Here is a 21,884-nt window from a genome sequence, read left to right on the forward strand (position 1 = left end):
TTCTTTGCCTCTACAGGATTTATGAACGTGTGATAGACCCTCCTGAAACAAACCTTCCCCCAGGAAGCAATTTATGGCTTGGTCAGCGCAACCAAAAGCATGGCTTATTCAAAGTAAGGACTGCATTCTACTTTTGCCACATGCTTTTTTATGTGCTTGATGTGAGTTAAATCATTTAATGTTTATAATTTTATGAAGTAGGTGCTTTGAAACTCTCTGCTAGGCAGAGAGTTAAGTGACTTGCACAGGGTCACATGGTTCACTCTGATGCTAGGTTTGGATGATGGGTGCAGAATGTAAATGATCCTAAAAATATTTCACATTAAGCTAATTCTGGGAAACAAGATAATTTTTAAATTGGCTTCCATTCTCAGAATATATGTTAAATCAGTTTGGTGTGAATGTCTAGATACATAATAGGAAACAAATCTCAATGTCTATAAGCTTTGGTTTTCTTGTCTATAAAGAGGATAATAGTAACTGCATTATTGTACTTCATAGAAACATGAGGATGTAGGGATAAAATGAACTGAAGAAATTTCATGTTAAAAATATGAAATTTTAAGATAGTGTTGTTCTTCAGTAGCCTGGCAGAGTTTTGCTTCTGGCAATATGGTAGACTAGATATTTTACAAATCCTCCTGTTTCAAAACACCTATAAATGTTGGATAAAGCAAAACAAAAATTTATTAAAAGAATTATTTTTAATTAAAATTATTGGAGAGAACTGGTTAATAAAATCAAATAGGTTTCAAGTGTACAATTCAGTAATATGTCATGTGCATATTGCATTGTGTGTTCACTGCTCAGAGCTAAATTTCTTTCTGCCACCAAATATTTGACTCCCATTACCCCATCCACCTCCCTGCCCCGCCTTTCCCTCTGGTAACCACTAATCCACTGTCTGTGTCCATGATAATCACATTCTGGTTTTCATTTGCATTTCCTTGACCATTAATGATATTGAGCTCCTTTTCATGTGCCTGATGGCCATTTGCATGGCTTCTTTGGAAAAATGTCAATTTAGATCCTCTGCCCATTTTTAAATCAGATTTTTTTTTTTCTTGCTTTTGAGTTGTTTGAGTTCTTTATATACTTTTGATACTAATCCCTTATCAGATATGGTTTGCAAATATTTTCTTTTAATCAGTAGGTTGTGATTTCATCTCATTGGTTCTTTTGCTTTTTATTTTAATGTAGTCTTTTATACTTCTGCTTTTGTTGCTTTGCTTTTGTTTTCATATCTGAAAAACTGTTGCCAAGATCAATTCGAGGACCTTGTCCCTTATTTTCTTCTAGTTTTACGGTTTCCAACATTTTGTTTTTTCAATCCATTTTAAATTAATTTTTTGTGAGTGTTGGAAAATAAGGGATCTAATTTTATTTCACATGTGAACATCTATTTTTCCCAGCACTGTTTATTGGTGAGACTGTCCTTTTATCACTGAATATCATGACTCCCTTGGCAAATATTAGTTGACCATATACACAGGTATTTTTTGTGGGGATTCTTGATTCTGTTACATTAGTTCATATGTCTGTTTTTTGTGCCAGTATCATATTGTTTTGATTAGTATAGCTGTATAGCTTTGTAGTATAGTTTTAAATTAGGAAGTGTGGTGCCTCTAGTTTAGTTCTTATCTCTCAGGACTACTTTGTCTATTTGGGGTCTTTTGTGGTTCCATACAAATTCTTGGATTTTTGTTTTCTATTTCTTTGAAAAAAAAGGAAAGGCTATCAACTTTTCACCACTGAGTATCATGTTATGTGGGCTTGTCATATATGGCCTTTATTATGTTGAAGTATGTTCATTCTGTGCTGAATTTATTGACCTTTTTTATCATGAAAGGATATTGAGTTTCGTCAGATGCTATTTCTGCATTTATTGAGATCATATGATTTTTATCTTTTATTCTATTAATGTGGTCTGTCACATTTATTGAGTTGCATGTGTTGAACCATTCCTGAATACCAGAGATGAATCATAGTGTATGATCCTTTAATGTGCTCTTGAATTAAATTTGCTGGTATTTAAGATTGTTTGAATCCTTATTTATCAGAGTTATTGTCCTGCAATTTTCTTTTCTTGTAGTGTCCTTATCTGGTTTTTTGGATCAGGATAACGCATAAAAACATTATATTTGTGAGATGAGTTTGAGACTGTTCCCTCTTTAATTGTTTGGAAGAGTTTGAGAAGGATTTTGTTTATTCTTTAAATGTTTGGTAGACGTCATTAGTAAAATCATCTGGTCCTGGACTATTCTTTCTTTAGTTTTTTTTTTTTTTTTTAAATAAAGGTATAAATTACATACAAAAAACTTATCCCTCTAAATGTACAGATCTGTGAGTTTTGGAAAATATATACAGTCATGTAAACACCATCATAATTAAGGCAAAAGACCATTCCATAACCTCCAAATATTCTTCTCTGCTGTTTTTTATTCAACTCTTCCTCGTCCTAAACTGCAATCACTGATCTATTGTCTAGCTTTATAGTTTTTGCCATTCCCAGAATGTTACATAAATGGAATAACTTATGCATGTACATATGAATGTACTTTGAGATTCACCCAAGTTATTGTATATATCAGGGTTTTATTATTTTGTATTGTTGCATAGTATTCCAGTTCTATTGCATAGATGTACTACTGTTTATTTCTCAGTTTATCGACATTTAGGTTGATTTGAGTTTGAGCATTTATGAATGAAACTACTAAAATATTTGCATGTTTGTACACAAACAAAAGTTTTTTTATTTCATTTGTGTAAATATGTGGGAATAGGACTACTGGGCCATATAGTAAGTGTATGTTTAACTTTATAAGAAAAGCCAACATATTTTCCACAGTGGCCGTACTGTTTTGCATTTCCACTAGCAATGTATGAAAGTCCCAGTTCAAGTCTTACATTTTAACAGTCTCTGTGAAATGGGAGAAATGGCTTAGATGCCATGGCAGTAGGGCAGAAACTCCTGAAATAAAGCCATGACCCAGAAAACTTTTCACCTCTAGTGAAGGAGTGGGCAGAAATCATTTACTATTTAGCATAGGGAGGCAGTCCAATAAATTAGTGTTTCTTCACCTCATCTTCACATGGGAGAAAAATACTAGTTTTCTGATGAGAAATTGAAACTATAGCCCTGACATACAGGCTTGAAATTTGGATTTACTTTATCCATTAAGCTTAAGCAACTGTCTTAAAGTGGTTCTGGGTTGAGTACCTTGGGATTCCTGATGAAGAAAAAACAAATTATCATCTGCAACATAGACCTCACAAGATTCCCACAAATTAAATTCATGCAAGTATGAGTTTTTAAGCCATAATGAGAGTGGAAAAAAATTTTTTTTTTAAATTAGCCATTAAAGAGCTGCAGAAATTGGAATTAGAAGATAATGAATTTTAAAAGTCCATTTATTTAGAATGTTTAAAAAATAAAATAACAAATTAAAAAATGTGCTCTTGCTGGAGACAATAAATATGACCAGGGAGATGTGAATCAAGAAGAACTTTTGGAACTGAAAATTTTATTGAAGTGAAAATGAATTCAGTGAACCTGCTAAACAGTAGATTAGACACAGGTGGGGAGAGCGTTTGCAAAATAGAAAATATTGTCAAAGTGATTACCTTAATTGTAGTGCAGAGATAAAGAGAGGAAAATAGGGGAATTTAAGAGAGAAGATACATACATATATAAATATATTTTACATGTGTTTATTGATGTGTGTTATATGTGTGTAATTGTATACACACATATATTTTTGAAAAATTCCAGAAGATAATAGAAGAAAGAAATTGTAGATGCCAGGATAATTATGATGGCTAAGAATCTTCTGAAACTGATAAAAGACATCCATTCTCATTACAGAAACACAATGAAATCAAAGTGTATATTAGGTATTACTGTCTAACAAGTCACTTAGAAAACTTAGAAGCTTATGCAATAGCCATTTTATAAAGCTCAAAATTTTTTGGGTTGATTGGATGATATCTCGGCTTTCTAATGTGTATGTGGTCAGTTGACAGGTCAGCAGGTGGCAGGATGATCCAAGATGGCCTCATTACATCTCTGGTAGTAGGCTGGCTATTGACTGGTGTGCCTCCACTCTCTTCCATATGGTCTCTCATTCTCTAGCTGTCTAGCTCAGGTTTATGCACATGGTAGTCTTGAGATTTCAAGTATAAGAAGAGAGGAACCCTTAGTGCACTAGGGCCTTTCAAGGCTCTGTTTGCTTGATCACATATGCTAATAATATACTACCTACCTAAGGGAAGTCATCTGACCAAATGCAGAGTCAAGGGGTAAAGAAATAGATTCCATCTCCTGAAGGACTACTTTGCAATAATATTGCATTACAAGGAAGGAGATGGATGCAAGGAGGGGAAGAATTTTTGACCATTTCAATAGTCTGTTACACAAATCAAGATAAATAGAAAGATAGCTATACCTAGACATATTAGTGGAATGGGATTCATAAATGTTGATAGTGAAGTGGAAAAAAGAAATAGGCCAAACAAAACATGAGAAAGCTGTAGAAACCCAGGCAATATCAGACATAAAGATCAAGAAGTTTACTACATAATGTAAATAATTCTTAAGATGCATACACCTAAAATATAAGCCACAAGTGTGCAGTAGAGTGTTACCATGTACTGGGGAAGGATGGTCTCCCTACAGGGTGTGGTGTCAACTAAATATCCCTGTGGGGAAATAGCTAATCTTCTCTTTCACACTATATGCAAGTCAATTCCAGGGGATTATAGATCTAAATCTGAAAGGTAAACGAGGAAAGCTTAAGAAGATAGCATAGAAAAATATCTTTATGATCTTGATGTGGGAAAAATATTTCTTAAATAAGGTGTAAAAGTAGTAACCACAAATAAAAAGGTCAACATACTGGAATATGTTAAAGTTTGGAACTTTTCCCCCAACATGCATGACTAAGAGTAAAAGGGCTTGCTATAGAAGAAGCTAGTCAAAGTATTTATAGCCTACAAAGACAGAAAAAGCAGAAATTTAATGATAAAGTATCCAACTTAAGATGTTTGAAAATGAAAATCAGAATAAATCCAAAGAAAGTAAAAGACATAGAAACATGCATATAAGAACAGGAATTTATAATGAGTAAGATATAGTAGCAAAGATCAAGAGAGCCAAATTTGGTCATTTGAAGAGAGGAATCTAGAAGTTTAAGTGAGAAAAAAATGAATGAAGCCATAAAAAAAAGTAGGAATTAAAAAAACAATACTGCAAAATTGAAAAGAGTAATTATTAACAGTTTTATTGTATTAAAATGGAAGATTAAAGTGGACAATTTCCTAAAAATACATAAATTATCAAAATGGACTTAAAAAATAAAAAATCAATAAGGTATAAAAAATTCATGATTAAAATCTATTTGATCAGTGAGCTTTTGATATATATATATATGTATATATCTCAAAGGAACTCAAAAGTTAACGGCTTGAAAGAGCAGCCATTAGCTCACAATTTTGTGAGTTGTCAATTTGAGGTGGGCTTAACTGAATGTTCTTTGTATTCTCAGTGGGTTCACTCATGCTTCTTTGGTTAGCTGCTAGGTTTTCTGGGGACTGGCCTTAGCTGGGCAGCTCATCTTGGCTTCACGTGATCTCTCATTTTCTAGCAGTCCAGTCCAAGCTTGTTTCTGTGGTGGTTGAACAGGGTTTCCAGAGCTGGAGCAGAAGTGTGCACAGCTTTTTGAAGCCTAGACTTGAAATTTGCACATTATTATTGCTGCATAATATTGGTCAAATCGTGGTATAAGGCCGGATTTAAGAATATGGGAAATAGACTTAATCTTTTTTTTATAAGATATGCTACAAATTCCCATTCCACAGGGCAACAGTCAAAAAGGAAGCAAACAATTGTGACCATTTTTTCAATCTACCCTGTCTCTTCACCAAATAACACTATGTTGAGACAGTTTTACAGGGGGTTCTATTATATCCAATGAAACAATTCCAATCTTAGATAAACTCTACCAGAGAAAAGAATAAATGAGTATACTACCCATCCCATTCATGCAGATAGTATGACCTTGATTCCCAACCAGACAAGGACTGTATAATAACATATTCCAGTATGTTGACCTTGAATACAAGTTAGAATAGATTAAAATTCTAAACAGAATTAGTAAACTTAATGGTATCCAAATACGTGTGTGTGTGTGTGTGTGTGTGTGTGTGTGTGTGTGTGTGTATGAGAGAGAGAGAGAGAGAGAGAGAGAGAGAGAGAGAGAAAGAGACCAAGGTGGTTATTTCAACAATGTAAATCTGTTTTTATCATCAATAAAATTAATATAATTCACCACATTAAAAGGAGAAAAAATTCCTATGGTTGTCAACACTGACTCCTGGTAAAATATTCTTAACAAAATAGGAATAGAAGGAAACTTCATTAAACTGATAGTGCATAAATTAAACATACATAAAAACATCATGCTTGCAGCTTAAATATTAAGAGAATTCCTGTTAAAATAATAAATTTTATGAGAATCCTTATAACCATTGTTTCTTTTCAACATTATACCGTAGGTTCTTCCAGCACCCACAGTAATATATAAATATAAGTAATAAAGACTTAAAGGATTTTTAAAAAGAAAAATGTAATTATTTCCAAATTATGTAATTGTCTATATAAAAAACAGGATTCATAAATTATTAGAATTACCAGGATTGTTCAGAAAGAGCGCTGGATATAAAAACCAAAGACAAATTAATTACATTGCTGAAGAAAAGTTGCAGCAGCAACGGCACCAGAAATGCAGCTAAATATAATATTTTATTTATAATATCAAAAATGTATAAAGTACTTAAGGACAAATTGAAATATATACATGACAGTTATGGAGCAAATTATAACATTGTATTAAAATTATTAAAGAATATTGAAATGGGGAGTGTATACCATATTCTTGGAGATTAAGGCTTGAAAATAACAATATCGGTTCTTCCGAAATTGATCTCTGAATTCAGTGAACTTGTAATAAATTCTCAACAGGATTTTTTTTTTCTGATGGAATCTATAGGCTGATTCTAAAATTCATGTGAGAGAATTTAGAATAATGAAGACATTTCTGAAGAAGAAAAGGAGGGACTTTCAGGTATAATAATAACTAATATATAAATTTATATGGTTATAGCAATCAATAGAGAGAGTGATAATCAGTACAAAAATGGGCACATGAACCAAGAGAAAGCAGAGACCAGAAGGAAACCTTTACATTATATGTGAAAACTTAGAAACTTAATACATAACTAAAGTAACATTCTTGATCGATGGAAAAAAGGTGTGTTCATCAATAAATGGTTAGGAAAAAGTTATTTAAATATTTTATATGTGCTACATTAATTGATATAATTGATTTTTATACATTGTGTCAGCAAAAGTTTACATATTTGGATACCATACAAAAAATAGATTACAATTAAATTAAATATTGGAAGTTTTAGAAGACAACATAGGAGCATAGCTTTATGATCTCAGGGTGGAGAATTTCTTAGCAAGATTAAAAACTGTAAGATTAAAGAAAATATAAGTTGAGTGTATAAAATAAGACATCTGTTAATCAGAGAAGATCTTGGTAAGACTATCAATTAGCAAAGAAATAATATCCATTTAAAATGCTACAAATCAATAAGGAAGATTCTCATTATTCAATAAGAAATCAGACAAAAGATATGAAGGGTAAGTTCTCTAAAGTGGAAACATGAATAACCAATGAATGAACTGAAAGCAATTCAGTTTTAATAGTTCTCTTAGGAATGCAAATTAAAACCATTATGAGATACCATTTCTTACTCATTAGTCTGGTAAATATGAAAAAATAAATTTGACAGTATTAAGTGTGGGGGAGGCAGTTGAGCCATTGTGGTGTAACTTGAATTGGTAGAGCAGCCTTGAAGATGTCAGTTCATGTTTCCAGTGTGGGACAATGGTCCCTGTTTCTAAAGCAGAGCAAACCACAGTTACAAATTGTTTTGCATGTCCATTTTGTCTGGGACTACCTGAAGGACTGATGGAAGGCACTCATTTCTATTTTGCTTAACTCAGAACTCCCCCAGGCCAGAAAAGTGGCATGTAGTGCATGAACATATTACAAAGCTAACAAATATTCTGCAGCTACCATGGGCAAAAGATTAGAGTAGACACACACAGTAGCCCAGCCCACCTAAAGCAAGGAGAAAAAGCTGGGAAGAAGATTCACTGGGCAATTAGGGCATTAAAAATCACCCATGTGATAGAAAGCCATGTGTATGCCCAGAGCAAGATGCATATTCAGAAAAGACATGAGAAAGGTCTAAGCATTCACTTTGAGATGATCTCTATGGTTAAGTGCAGGCATGACTAAGTGTCGAAGGAAGGTTCCAGCATATATCTATATATTTATATCTCCATATCACCCTCCTCTTCCCGCCTCTGCTCTCTCTCTTCCTCTCTTTCCCTTCCCCCCACTGCCCTCATCATTCTCTCTCCCTCTTGGCTTTCAAGTAAATCTGCCTAAACACCATCTGAATGTAATCTAAGGAACAGAGATATCAGTGACTTGACATAATAAGGAATACAGTCTCTGCAAAATAATTGGAAAGGTCATAAAATTAATAGATGACTACAGTATCCAACAATAAAACACAAGCTCAAGAAATCTTGGGGAATGGAGACAGTCATTTCCAGAGTCACTATGATATTTAAATAGCCATATTAAAATAATTACAAGGCAAATGAATTAAAAGGAAGGTATTACCATTCAGAGAAACCATCTGTGAGGAAGCCTAGATATGGGACTTACTAGACAAAGACTGTCTTCAGTGTGTGCAAAGAACTAAAGGAAGTCAGGAAAATTATGTATGGACAAATAAGAATACCAATAGAGATAAAAATTAGAAAAAATGAACCAAACAGATATCCTGCATCTGAGCAGTACGACTGAAATGAAAAATTCACTATAAGAATTCACTAGTAAATTTTAGCAGGTCAAAGAAAGAATCATTGAACTTGAAGATAAGGCAATTAAAATTAACCTGTCCAAGATGCACGGAGAAAAACGAATGAAGTTCCAAGCATGTGTATACAAGAAGGGGAGTCAGTTTGCATTCATTCTACCACATACTTCTCACTGGAACTTTTGCATTTCCTTCATCATTCTTCTTTCAGTCTGAATGCAGAGACAACGCTGGGTTTATGGGCAGTTGATCTGTGCATTTCCACAGGGTGCTGTGCTTAGGCCTCATGACTGGTTTAATGTTCTGCTTTTGCCATCTTCAAGTTTTTAGTAATTTTTGAACAAGGGACTCTGCAAGTTATATAGCTGTAACTGAGTATAATTTATGTGGGTGTCTACTTGTTTACTATTGTTTACTTTTTCTGGATTGAAAACTTTACTCAGGTCAGAGCTGTGCCTATTTTATTCATCAGGTGCTTACGATAGTACCAGGAACAGAGTTGGCAGACAGTGTATTCTTAAAATGAATGAATAAACCAGCTCTAAGTCAGTTCTCTTATATGTAGAGTGGCAATGATATCTCTCATAAAGGTCCTGCTGATTATATGAGTATACATTAAAAGCACGTGGCAAATTTTAAGTTTTTAATATGCATCCTTTTCTTAGGATTTATTGCTCCCTATATACTTAACACTATACTACGGAGAAATGATAGGCACTTTTCCTGCCTTTTAGGGAGTTTGAAATTAAAAGTTATATGCAGAATCTAGGGAACAAAAAGAACAAACTGATCAAAAGCAGACTCACAAATATAGTGGGCAATTTGGTGACAGAGAGGAAGTGGGTTGACGGGGCTGGGAGAATGAAGGGTTAAAGAAGTACAAATTAGTAGTTGATAGTTGGTCACAGGGATGGGGAGCACAGCAGAGGGGATGCAGTTAGCATTAATATGATGGCTAGGTGGAGAGCCAGGGGAGGGAGAGAGCAATTGAGGGGATCGTTTTATGAACTATATGGATGTCTAACCAATGGACTGTATACTTGAAACTAATTTAAATGAATAATTTTTTAAAAAAAAAAGTAAAAACAAGAAAGAGAAGAGTTATTCCTATTATCTAGTCTAGCTTGATGAGTATATGATTCTCTGTAGATGTAAGGAGGCAGACTCTATTGTTTTTTGGGGCTCCAGCCCAAAGGAACAGGTAGTCCCAGAGAGAAGGACCAGAAGGGGGTGGCATTTTCACATAGTTCGTTTCCTTAGGAGTAACCCTGTGGAATGGTTCTTTAGAAGGGAACCTTTCAAAACTCATCTCCCCCTTAGAATCCTGTGTGCCCGGCAGTGCTTCTGGCCATCCTTTGGGGAGGTGAAATGGCTAGGGTAGGGGAAATATGTGAATGTCTCATTACAGAAATTATCTCGATCAATTTAGTATCCCTAGAAAAGAGGCAGCCCTCTCAGGTGAGAGTCAGCACATCTTCAGGCTTTTAATATTCTGTAAAAGCTGTCTCCTGGGTCCAAGAACTATGCCTGCTTTATTGCTCCAGAACTAAAACGCTTATTATGTGTTTTCGGGTTAAAATAGTATTATTCTCTATTTTAAATATTACTACTCTGCTTTATAGACGAAGTAAAACAAAAATGTCCCACTTGTCAAACCCAATTTCTGGGCCCTGGTGGATCCTTATGTATAGTGCAATAAAAGTGCTGCTGATTAAAGAGCAGAAGATGGGGCCTGGCACGTAAGCCTCTAACGTTAGGTAATTTCTGTCCAAGATACAGAACACAAGCTGTGGATTTCTTCACTGCAAAACAGCATCCGTTTGAGAAAATAGCTGGCCAGCAGCGATAGGCTTATCTGAATCTTCTGATTGTCATAGATTTTCATTATCAAGATGGTTGACTACCACTCAATTTCCCTTTGATGCATTCTAAGCCGATTATGCTGTTACTATTTCAGAGGATAGAGAAATAAGGAAGAAGCCTAGGTGAAAGGCAGTGAATTATAGGATGCTTCAGTGGCTTGGGTCTTCTGGCAGTTTCCAAATAGTTGAGATCTCAGGAAGAATTCACATCCCAGAGCTTTTCGCAGAGGCCATAGCTCTCTCTCTGTCTCTTTCTGTCTGTTGGGTGAATTTCAGTCTGAAACCTTTCCCTTACCTGGGCATCACTGCCTCCCTAACAGCTGAGCTGTCACTGGGAAGTAAAATTGATTACAATTTTTTTTATGCCACAGCTGTTGTTTTTTACCTCAGCTGGTTCCCATAATTCCACAGATGGTAAACATATGTTTATAGGCACATAGAAAAAGCAGCTATATTGGATTCTTCCCATCTCTCATTCTTATTTTTCCTTTCATGTAGGAAGTCAAAGCCGCAGAGCTGGGGTATCTTATACATTTTTGAATTAATGTTTCTGTGCATTAAGACTTTGGAAACAGCAGGACAGCTAATGATATGCTAATGAGCTGACAGTTTTTATTGATCGTAATGGAAGTCGACAAGTGTCTTTCTTGGCTTTTGTGCAAACTGGAATATTTTATTAACTATCTTCGGGGCAGAAATACATAATTGGTTGCATTTTCAAAAATCCTCCTTGCGAGTTTCCCCAGTTTTACTTTTTGTTAGCCTGTTGCCAAAGCTTGGGTCTCTGCCAGATTATAAACAGAACATATCTTCATATATTTACATGCCCTACAGAAACTCTCCCCACCCCTTTTCCCTTTCAAAGCAATTTGTTTCAGTGTTTTAGCATGCAGAAAAATAGAACCTTTTTGTTCATTGTAAACAGAGATCTTCAGGGAAATAAGAGCTTAAAAAAGAATTAGCATTTGTTTGGAGGCAAAGCTACTTTAGTTTGTATCAGAAAGCCCTGAGTCTTAGAAGGGTTTGCCTAATCTTAGTTATTCCATAAGAGGGTAATAATGGCATAATTTTTCTAATCTTTTTTTTATTGCATCTTTCTGTATTTCTCCTGTGAAATGAGAAATGTTCTTGGAACAGTGGAAATAATGGGCATTAGTTCTCCAAACAAAAACCCAATAATGTACAACCTGTCTGGTGCAAATTCATTTTTCAGTGCCTGGTGAGCCAAGTGCAGGAAATAGTGGCAACAGGTGGATGTAACAAAGGGGAAAAATCCATTTTTCTCCCTTACATCAGTACTTATAGTAGAAGTTTATTAATTTGGGCTCTGCAGTTAGGGCTTTATTTAGCTCCTCAGATTGGATGAGGTTTAGCATTGCACAAACAATGAGAAAACAGATTGTTTAGCAAATTAATAGTGTAAATAAGGTCACTGGGGTGATATTAGGTTACCTAAAAAGAGTTATGTTCTCCAACACTGAAAAACTGTTACCAAACTGTTAGCATATAATGTAAATAATTCGTTATGGACAATTAAATAGTATCTACGATTTAGGCCCTTAAGATAGAACCTCATATTGATAACAGGACCTCATTTGCAGCAACATCTCGTTAGCTCATGTAGCTATGAGACTTTCTCAAATGACGTATTTTTACTTATACCATGTTATAGTGGCCCAGCACTAGTTTTGGAGTTAGTAGACCTGTAGTTTATGGCCTATGATTAGGGTATTTTTTAGGAAAGCTACTAAAATATCAAAGCCTAGGTTTCCGTGGGTCAGGTGACCGGGTGATCTAGATCAGGCCCTAGATCTATAGTCCTCACTGGGTGTATCAAAATCACCTTGAAAGTTTTTTTCAAAATATGCATGACCGTCCTCTCTCAACCGCCTCTAAAATTCTAAACTTCTGGTTTAAAAACTAATATCCTACATGATCTTCATAGACTCTGATGGGTCTGAAAATTATGTTCAATATTATATAATTCATAGTTTTCAGGAATTTGATGCTTTGTAGGTATTTATTGTGCCTACTATGTGAAATATGCTATAATAGGACCTGCAGGGGATACTGATATGAAAATATGATTTTTGCCTTCATGGTGTTAATTTTCTGTTGGTTGCCATTCTGTTCCAAATCAGGGAGATTTTGCTCTCTTCATATGTTGGATTTGGACGCTATTTTTCACCACTGAACTTTTAATGAGTAAATCCTCTTTCTCCAAAAGAAACACATGATTGACAATAGAGCGGGGTTTTTCAGAGTGACCTTTCATTAAATCATCTGGGACAACTTTTAAAAATGTAGATTCCTGGGCCCCCTGTAACCCCACTGAAACAGAAGCTGGAGGTTGGCTCAGGAATCAGAATGTTAAACACCTATTCAAAGTGATTCGTAAACTCAACATTTGAGAAGCATTGCCACAATGAATGATATGAAATAAAGCATAGGTCTGAAAAAATGAGATTAATGAGGTCAGCTAATATGCCCAGCTAGAGTTGCATTTTTCAGTTAAATATAGATGTATTTAAAGTTAAGAAAAAGAAATAATAGAATTTCTGTCTTTTTATTCCTTATTTCATCTTTTTTTTGGGAGAAGTTGCAGTTTTTGAAGGTAAAGTTTCATCTATAGAAATCCTCATAGATGACTTTTCTGGAAGAAATAGGTCGATTGAGCTACTTTGCAGTTTTATCTTTTTTAAAACTTTTTTTTTGTGTGTGTGTGTGGTTTTCTAAAGAAAACTGCATGCTTAACAAATGCTGCTTTTATTGATAAATGTCCAGGCACTAAATAGTCCATTCGGAAATTCAATGCAAGACCTGATGGTTCTTGTTCTGGGGAAGTGCTGGAGTAAATACACTTGTATGTCTTTACATGCACACACACGCGCGCGCGTGCACACACACACACACACACACACTTTTAATGTCGCAGTTGGTATTTATACAGATATTGCTACCCTTCTTTTAATCCAGCATGGAATCACATTCATTCATCTAAATGAACATTCCCATCTTGACTCATTTGGCAAGAACACGTTTTCATGCCATTATGTGGTCCGAGCCTTGTGACCTTTCCTCAGAAAAAATACCAGGTGCTTGAGTTTTTGTATTAATGGGCACTGAGAAACTGTCAGCTCTTATTTCTGTTTTTGTTCAAAGTTGACATCACTGACCTTTATGTAATGATCTGTGTAACACACAAGTGTGTGCCAGAGATTAAAAGTGGAAAGACAGAAGTGAGGAGGGAGGAGGAGGGAGGCATGTAGAATAAAGATGTGAAAGAGGCAATTTGTGATTTATAATGTTACAAAATCAGTAGTCACTTAAAAAAAAAAAAAAAAAAAGCAAAAATGCCCTGTGCTGTATTGTGTTGCTGTAGGGGGAATGGATGGAATACCCTTTTCAAGTGGATTTTCCATTTGTTTTTGGAAAGGTAATTAATATGATGACATATGTACTCCAGGTTTCTAAGTGCTCTTTCCATAATTGATAAGAATAAGAATGATTTAGGATCTTCTGACAAGCGGGTTGTAGACGATTGATTCTTATGTGGTACATGTGCTTTCACCATTTCTGTATCACCTCAGGTGACCAGCTGTCTTTCTTTGCATGGGAGTCTCTCAGTTCAGCACTGAAATCCCTAAATCCTCGGAAAACCCAGGTAGTTGGTCACTCTAAATTCATTCATATTCAGCCTGATAAGACAGATTTTTTCTAATGTGATATTCAGTGTTCTGTGATAGTCTATTCTTTGATGGACATCTATAGCTTTCTCTGTCCTTGATTCATTCGTTTTTTTTTTTTTTTTTCCTTTTAACTGGAAAGGTAGCAAATGCACAGAGATCTAAATTGTAACAAGTTCAGTTTGGACACCTGTTTCGTGGACCTAGCACTTGAGTGCTGGAAGGATATTTAGCTTCTGCATACGGCACTTTCTTTTCCAGGCGAATCAACTGAAGCTTGGAGAAGGTGGTTGACTCATTGTCTAAATTCACCCAGTCAGCCAGAGAGAGATCCAAAACTTGGACCCAGGTCTCCTGAGTTCCAATCCTATGGCTTTCTCAAAGTTCTTGGATGTGCTTGAAAGGTACCCTGTCCTCTTAAAGGAGTTAATTTGTAAAACTGAGCAACTTTATACTAGGAAGAAGCTGATGCACTTAGATTGCACTCGATTAATTGCTCCCTGGAAATCCCCTGCAAGGGATTATGAATTCATACTGGGGAGCAGTGGCAGGGACTTCCTCTCCATGGTGAGGCTATCTGCTCTGGTAATCATAAACACTGCATCATCCTTGAAGAGGAAGAGGTTAGTAAATGTATCTAATTCTGAGGAAAAGGTCCTGTTATCCTGTTACTTCTATTAATATTTCCAATTAATATTTTATCCCGAAATAATCAGAAGACAGCATTTTCTGATTATCTTCTGTTTGAAAGATGAGCACGTAAATGTTACTTCCTCTGAAAGACTTGCACACTATCTTAAACTTGTATTTTATTTACAGATTAAGCTCAGTATTCTGAATCAGCTTCCACATGCTCCATCTGTTCTGTAATATTTCTTCTATCAAATCAGGACCAAAAATTTCCTAAAAACAGGATTTTGGAATTCAACTTGAAAACTCCAAATGCCAAGTCAATATTTTTGTTGGGAGGTGGCAGCCTCAATGAGTTTCTTAAATTAGGGCTCTACTTCCAGACTAAGTTACAGAATTTAAAGACCACCTTGTACTCACAGTGAGATATTGAGCAAGCCTTAAGAATCACCAGCCAAGACTCATGTTACTTAATTAGCTGAGAGCAAAGATTGTTAGGGATTTTTCCCCATGTCTAATTTTATTCTCATGACTAAATAAACCAACAGAAACACTTTAGTTTACTATGCTTCTGTTTTCTTTTTGATCCCACTTAAAAAAAAATCATGTAAATCAGGAATATTTAATGTTCCAGGATGATTAGGGCATTGAGAATTTTTATTACATCAATGACTTTTTAGTTCAATAGTTGAAGAATATTTACTGTTGGATCCTTAGTGCTCTTGTTACAGGAGAGTGGGCTTCCCCTCTCAGCACATTGTCTAGGTTCTTAATGTTTTGAACAAAGAATTGAGCAAGACACCAAAATACAGGAGAAAAGAATAGCTTTATTAAAAGAGAAAGTAAAGCAACAGTACACTTCCAGGTGTGCAAGTACCTGAGCAAGAGAAGGGTGGCTTAAAGGCTCAAGGACACAGCAACAAAGTCTTTGGAGTTTTTACCCTTATTTGCTGTGGGTGGTTACATTTCTTAGAATGGGCTTTCTTGATTGACAGCTAACATTGACAAGACTCAGTGACTTATCATTTGCTTTCTGGGTGTGTTTGTTCTCAGAATTCAGTTGTTTATAATGATGTTAATGAACTTCTGGGCATATACATTATATTATAATGATGGTATAATGAGGCTCAGGTGAGTTGAAGGTCGTTGGGATTTCATTGAACAGGTGTGATTGACTGGCTGAAACTAGTACCCTATTTTCTGCTTGTTACCTTGCATGAGTTACTTTTCATCCAAAAATGCCTCCTGGCTTGCTTGATTGTGAGTGGACTAGAGAGGACCCTTTCTAGAATAGGATTGTAAGGTAACCGCGTGACATGCCCGAGAGTTTTAAAAGCAAGCCTTTATTGAGAGAGCGTTCCCGGGCGAGGTTCTCTGGTCCAGATTGAAGAGGGGCCAGAGAAGTCATGCCCTGGGACAAGAGGGCATAGTTTTTATAGGGTTATGTGGGGGTAGGGTATAGAATGGGGAATGTCAATTGAGCATCTGGGTTAGAGCTTGGCGGGTTAGGGTGGTGGCATCTGGGCTTTAGGGTGGGCCCTTGTCCAATTCCATGTAAAGCTGGGAAGCCTCCAGGCAGCCCCCACTGACCTAACAAGGATGACCTCAGCGTCTTTGTAGGTGGACCTGAAACTCCTCATCTAACTTTCTTGCCTAGCCTTTTTCCAAGAGCCATGAACCCCCTTTTTGTTGGTATGGATGTTGAGGGTTGGGAGGCTCTTCTGAATCTGCTTCCTGCTGAGGAGGGTCATAGTCCCTGCTTATTGGGGTTTCATGAAGCTCTTTCCTGCTCTTAGTCAGAATGGGGTCTTGGGTATCCTGCTGAAGTGCTACTTCTGTCCCTAGACAAGGAAAAAGATACAAACTTGTTCTTTGAATCATATATCTAGTTATGTTTCTATCATTAATTTGCCTATTAAGGGAGTACAGGAAAACAGGCTTGGTTAACATATTTCTTAAAAGAGAAAAAAAACTTGGGTTAAAGGTCTTCTCCCTTTTAGGACTCTAAGGACCCTGTTTTGTTCAAGGAGAAGGCTGAATTACAATGATCCTTATCAATAGCCAGAGGACCTGAGTCACCAGTTTCAAGATTAAGTCTGAGGGATAGGATCTTTCTCCTAAGAAATGAAAAAAAAATATTTAAGTAGGATTACTAAAAAAAAAAAAAAAAAAAAAGAAGAATAATTTTGCAAATGATTAATTGTATCATTTCTCACCTTTTTTGATATTTGTCTCATATCTATGAGACTAGCGTAAGATGAAGTCGATCGCTTTGCCACTTTAAGAAAATTCTTCCCTTCAGTTTTGGTTTGGCCTTAGGTACCCAACTGGCAACTGAGTACCAGGCAGGATGCAACACCAAGAAATAACTCCTACAAAGATAAACCAAATACTTCTTTAAATGCAGTGAGACTGGCTAGCTGGGAGGTGAGGCGAGAGAGATTAAGACCAAAAATTTCCGTCTTCTGTTTGATATTGGATACGACATGAATTTGTTTAAACATTTCTTCAATTAATTGTAAGTTGTCAGAGAGGCTAAAACAACATAGTTTTTAAAATTCTTCACCTCCATGGTTATGTCTGAGTAACAGGTAGTCTATAGTGGCCCTGTTTTCAAGAATAGCTTCTCTGACCTGTCCGTCCTAATGCTTTTCCCATGGCATGGATGTCTTGAGAGGTTGCGTTTACGACTTTTGCCATGGAGCAGGGTCTTCTGGTGACTTCTATGTTCAGGACATGGTACAGTAAACAAACACAAAGCGTATATTCAGCTGGACTAAATCTAAGTGTAGGTCACTTGTACAACTGGGGTCAAGGGTTAGTTAGTTCCCTGTGGTGCCTAGTTGGAAACTTTTGAGGCATAAAAACAGTCTTCACAGGAAACAAGATCCCCCAGTACTATTAGCAGGTACATAAGAGTAAACAGTCCTTCTGCAAATAAGAAACTACTCAGCAGGTAATTTAACATGTACATTGCATAGTTTACAGAAGTAGTGGAGCTGCAGTTCAAGGTCATATTATCTGAGATGTTAAAACATTTACCTGTAAGTGTTATGCATTTTCCCACTGGTGTTATAACAGAAACTTTTAAAGAAAACATAACCCTATCCTTCCTGTGGCTTGTGTGTTGGTTATGCCCCAGTCTGATTGATGCCAATCAAGGCCAACTAAGGGCAGGGCCCTCCAGGCCTGAAAGGTTTTTATTGCCTAGGGTCACCTCAATATGGTTCCAGTATTATGACAGCTAAAATGTGCACCTTTTTGTACTCTGCTCCCCTTACTGTCCAGTCCCATTTATTGGACACCTTAAAGACCTCTGGCACCAAGGCGGCCTGCGGGGTTTGGGGTCCAGGCCCTAACTTTTGGAGCTTCCTTTTGAATGTTGGGGACAGCCCGAGTTGTGAAATGTATAGCCAGGAGTGTCTGGCCTCAGACTTTGAGTCAGTGTTAGTATTCTCTAAAAGCCTCAGAAAATTGGTCAAGGCAACATAAAACACAGAAATTATTTTGATGAGGCATGGAATTTTTGTTTTCTGCTCAGAAAACTTTTCCATAACATCAGTTTCTTAGACCAATAGTCTAAGAAACATTAATACACAACTCTAATTTTGCTTTAGCTTACTTTTGACATTTAAATTTCTAATTTCATTTAGCTTAATCACATGTAAAATTTCCTCTCAGGATTTCTCTTTACAAACCTACAACTTTCCTCATCCCTTCAGTTTGCCTCTTCCCACTCATTCAGAAATAACCAACTTTAAGACAAACACCTTTCCTTCAATTTCCTTCAAAATATATCCCCATACTTTATACCTTCTGTTACCAAAAAAACATATATTTTCCTTTCCTTCATAATTAGAATTCTTACTCATCATCTTTATATGCATAACACCAACAAATATAGATCAGAGGTCATGCACATACTCTTATTATTTCCCAATCATCACTGTTTCCCCAGGGGTATATATCTAGTTTCTTCAGGAAGTGATGAAATAAATGGGGTCCCCAGAGACTCCCCTCAGAGTCTGAGGGTAAAGGGGGAGGAGACAATTCCTATTACTGAGCTCTCTGGAAAGGCACTCCTGTCATCAGGCCATCTAATAAGTCTGGGTCTTGGTGAAGGAGCAGAGAAGCTGAACTTTTACCATCACAGTAGTCCTGGTGTGCCCAGGCTTGCCATTAAACCACACCAGTGGATTAAACCACACCAGTGGATTAACTTGTTGGTCAATGTTTTCCAGTATATTAGCTGATGCTTGAAGCATTGAAAGCCGGGGGTGGTGGTGGTGGTGGGGTGGTCTGTACCTGAGTTGTACTATTGTTCCTAATTTAGTTAAAATATCCCATCCTAACAAGAAAGTGGGACAGCTTGGAACTATTAAAAATTCCTGCTGAAAGATCTGATCTTCAGATTGGCAGGTCAGTGGTAGAGTAAAATAGTTGGCCTTGCCTTTTCCTTTTCCTCCTACTCCTATGATAATCATAGTTCATGAGGAGGGTTCTCCTGCAAATGCAGGGAGAACAGAATAGATTGTCCTTTTGTCTGAAAGAAATGGAATTTACTTACTGCCTACGTCCAGAGTTACCTGGGATTCCTAGGTAGCAATGATGACATGCTTAGACAGGGATGGTGAGGATGGGCCTGGGCCTCTTTAGTCACACAGTTCCTGCACCTGGGCTATCAGGGTGGTGGCTGGCCGCCCCCCTCTCTGAGAGCATGAGCAGTCAACTCTCCAATGCTAGAGCTTAGTAGCGGGTTCTTGGCATGGTGGCAGCTGTTCGGGGGCTTTTCGGTACAGTCTTTTGCCCAGTGTCCTGCTTTCTTGAATTTGAAGCAAAAACTCATTGTCTCCTTATTCCCTGATATCTTACAGATGCTTGTCTGGTACCAAAGACTTGGCCAATTGCGACAGCCATTCTCCTGGTTTGCTGTTTTTCTATATTCTGCTCTCTTTTTCCCTTTTCAAGATCTCGATTGTTAGAGGCCATGAAGGCCGTGTCAAGTAATTGATTTTGGTTAGTCTGTGGCCCCATTTGAAGCTTTTGAAGCTGATATTAGATGCTGACTTGCTAATAAAAGCTAACTTTGCAGGGGAAGTAGGATCTATATTAGTATATCTCCTAAAAGCTTCTAGCCATTCATAAATGCTGACAGGGTTCTCTTTCTTGAGTAATGGTCCTAAGCTTCTTATAGTTCACTGACTTTTGTATACATTTTTTTCTTTCCCCCAATGAGGGCCTCTAAAAATCTGGCACATTTGGCCATTCTCTCTTGGGTATTACAGTTACAATCAGGATCGGCTAAAAGTACTACATCTGACCTGGGAGCATTGTCCTGGGGTTCCTAACAAAGGCCTCATCTGCCTCCTGACAGGCCCCGTTAGAATGCGGTCCTTTTCAATGGTTGTGCAGCAGGCGGCTAAACTAAATTGGATGTCTTTTCAGGAAAGATCAAAGGCCAGAGTCAGGGTTTGAAATCCTTCTGCAAACTTGCTTGGATCTTCAGAATTTCTTCCTAATTTTTCTTTACATTGTTGAATATCAGTGATAGAAAAAGGTACTTTCATCCTAATGGTGCGTTCCACTCCAGCCACCTCTCTGAGAGGCAGGAGGGTAGAAGGAAGTGCAGGATATAGAGTACTACTTAGAGTATGAGGAAGGGTAAGAATAGCTTCTGACTCCCACTGTAGAGCCTTTGGAGAAGGAGAATTATACAGTGGTGGCTGAGCTTCCCTCTGAGGTGCAGGTTGGGTATTAAGTAATGGGTCATTGATGATATCTGGCTCTGGTTTGTATTTGTCCTTGCCATGAGGCTTTTGGTAGTCTGGGCATAAAAATGGATTTTGGTAGAGGGCTATGAAGGTCTGAACATGTGGAACTTCCAAGCATTTGCCCTCCCTTTTGCAAAATAAGTCTAGTTGAAGGATGATATTATAATTAAGACTTCCATTTAGAGGTCATCGCTCCTGGCCTCCTAGTTTATATTGTGGCCAAGCTACATTACAATAAAAGACAAGGCGATTCCTTCTTAAGTTATTGGGATTGAACTTGTCCCAGTGTTTAAGGATATAGCTGAGAGGCGAGTCTGACGGGGCAAGTGCTGAGGGCTTATTTCCCATGATGGTCTGTAAATAGAAGGGAAAGTCTGAGCAGAGTTTCACTAGGAAGGACAAGGCCCTTCCATGAGGCATCCCTCTAGGTGGTGGCGAGGTCCAGGGGAGTGTCTTCTGGGTCGTCCCCCTGTGAAGTCCCTAACTTAGGACGCTAGATGTCTCCAGCCTTGGATAAGCACTGTTGCTACTTTTCTGATGCTTGTACTCTCAAACTTAGACTTAGGTCTTGACATGGGCTTAGGCTCAGGCTTTTTCCATTAATTATGGCCTATGATAACTCTGGGCACTCCTGGGTCTACCCCTCGGCTTTTGGCATGCTACCAGTTGAGAAACCATTGTTCTACTACTGTACCTTGGAATGTTATAACCTTAACCAAAGCTCATAGGGCAAGGGCAGTCAAGGAAGGTGCAGAACACAACCTTCCTTTCCACCCTAAAGAGAGTCCTAAGATTTACCATATCAGAGGATACCTTAAAATGGGAGCAAGAGGAAGTCTCTGAGGGCCACCAAGGTGGACAAAAACCCAAATGTTGGAAGTGAATGGTCCAGAAAAGAGGGTCAGTGGGAGTTCCTATTCTGGGGAAACTATACTCAAGATAAGAGGTAGAGCAGATGGTACAGGGCTAATTGC

At 37.1% G+C, this 21,884-nt stretch overlaps 1 protein-coding gene across 3 annotated transcripts in view; it reads left to right on the plus strand.

Moving 5' to 3' along the window:
- Positions 1–21,884, plus strand: part of NELL1 (neural EGFL like 1) — a 692,265-nt gene that overhangs the window by 137,412 nt on the left and 532,969 nt on the right. For all 3 annotated transcript variants that reach the window (XM_016138479.2, XM_016138478.2, XM_016138480.2), the window contains one exon: positions 17–113. In XM_016138479.2, coding sequence (XP_015993965.2) covers positions 17–113 — 97 coding nt within the window. The remainder of the gene's footprint in view (positions 1–16; positions 114–21,884) is intronic.

This window comes from Rousettus aegyptiacus, unplaced genomic scaffold (assembly GCF_014176215.1).
Source record: "Rousettus aegyptiacus isolate mRouAeg1 unplaced genomic scaffold, mRouAeg1.p scaffold_m13_p_5, whole genome shotgun sequence".
NCBI lineage: Eukaryota > Metazoa > Chordata > Mammalia > Chiroptera > Pteropodidae > Rousettus > Rousettus aegyptiacus.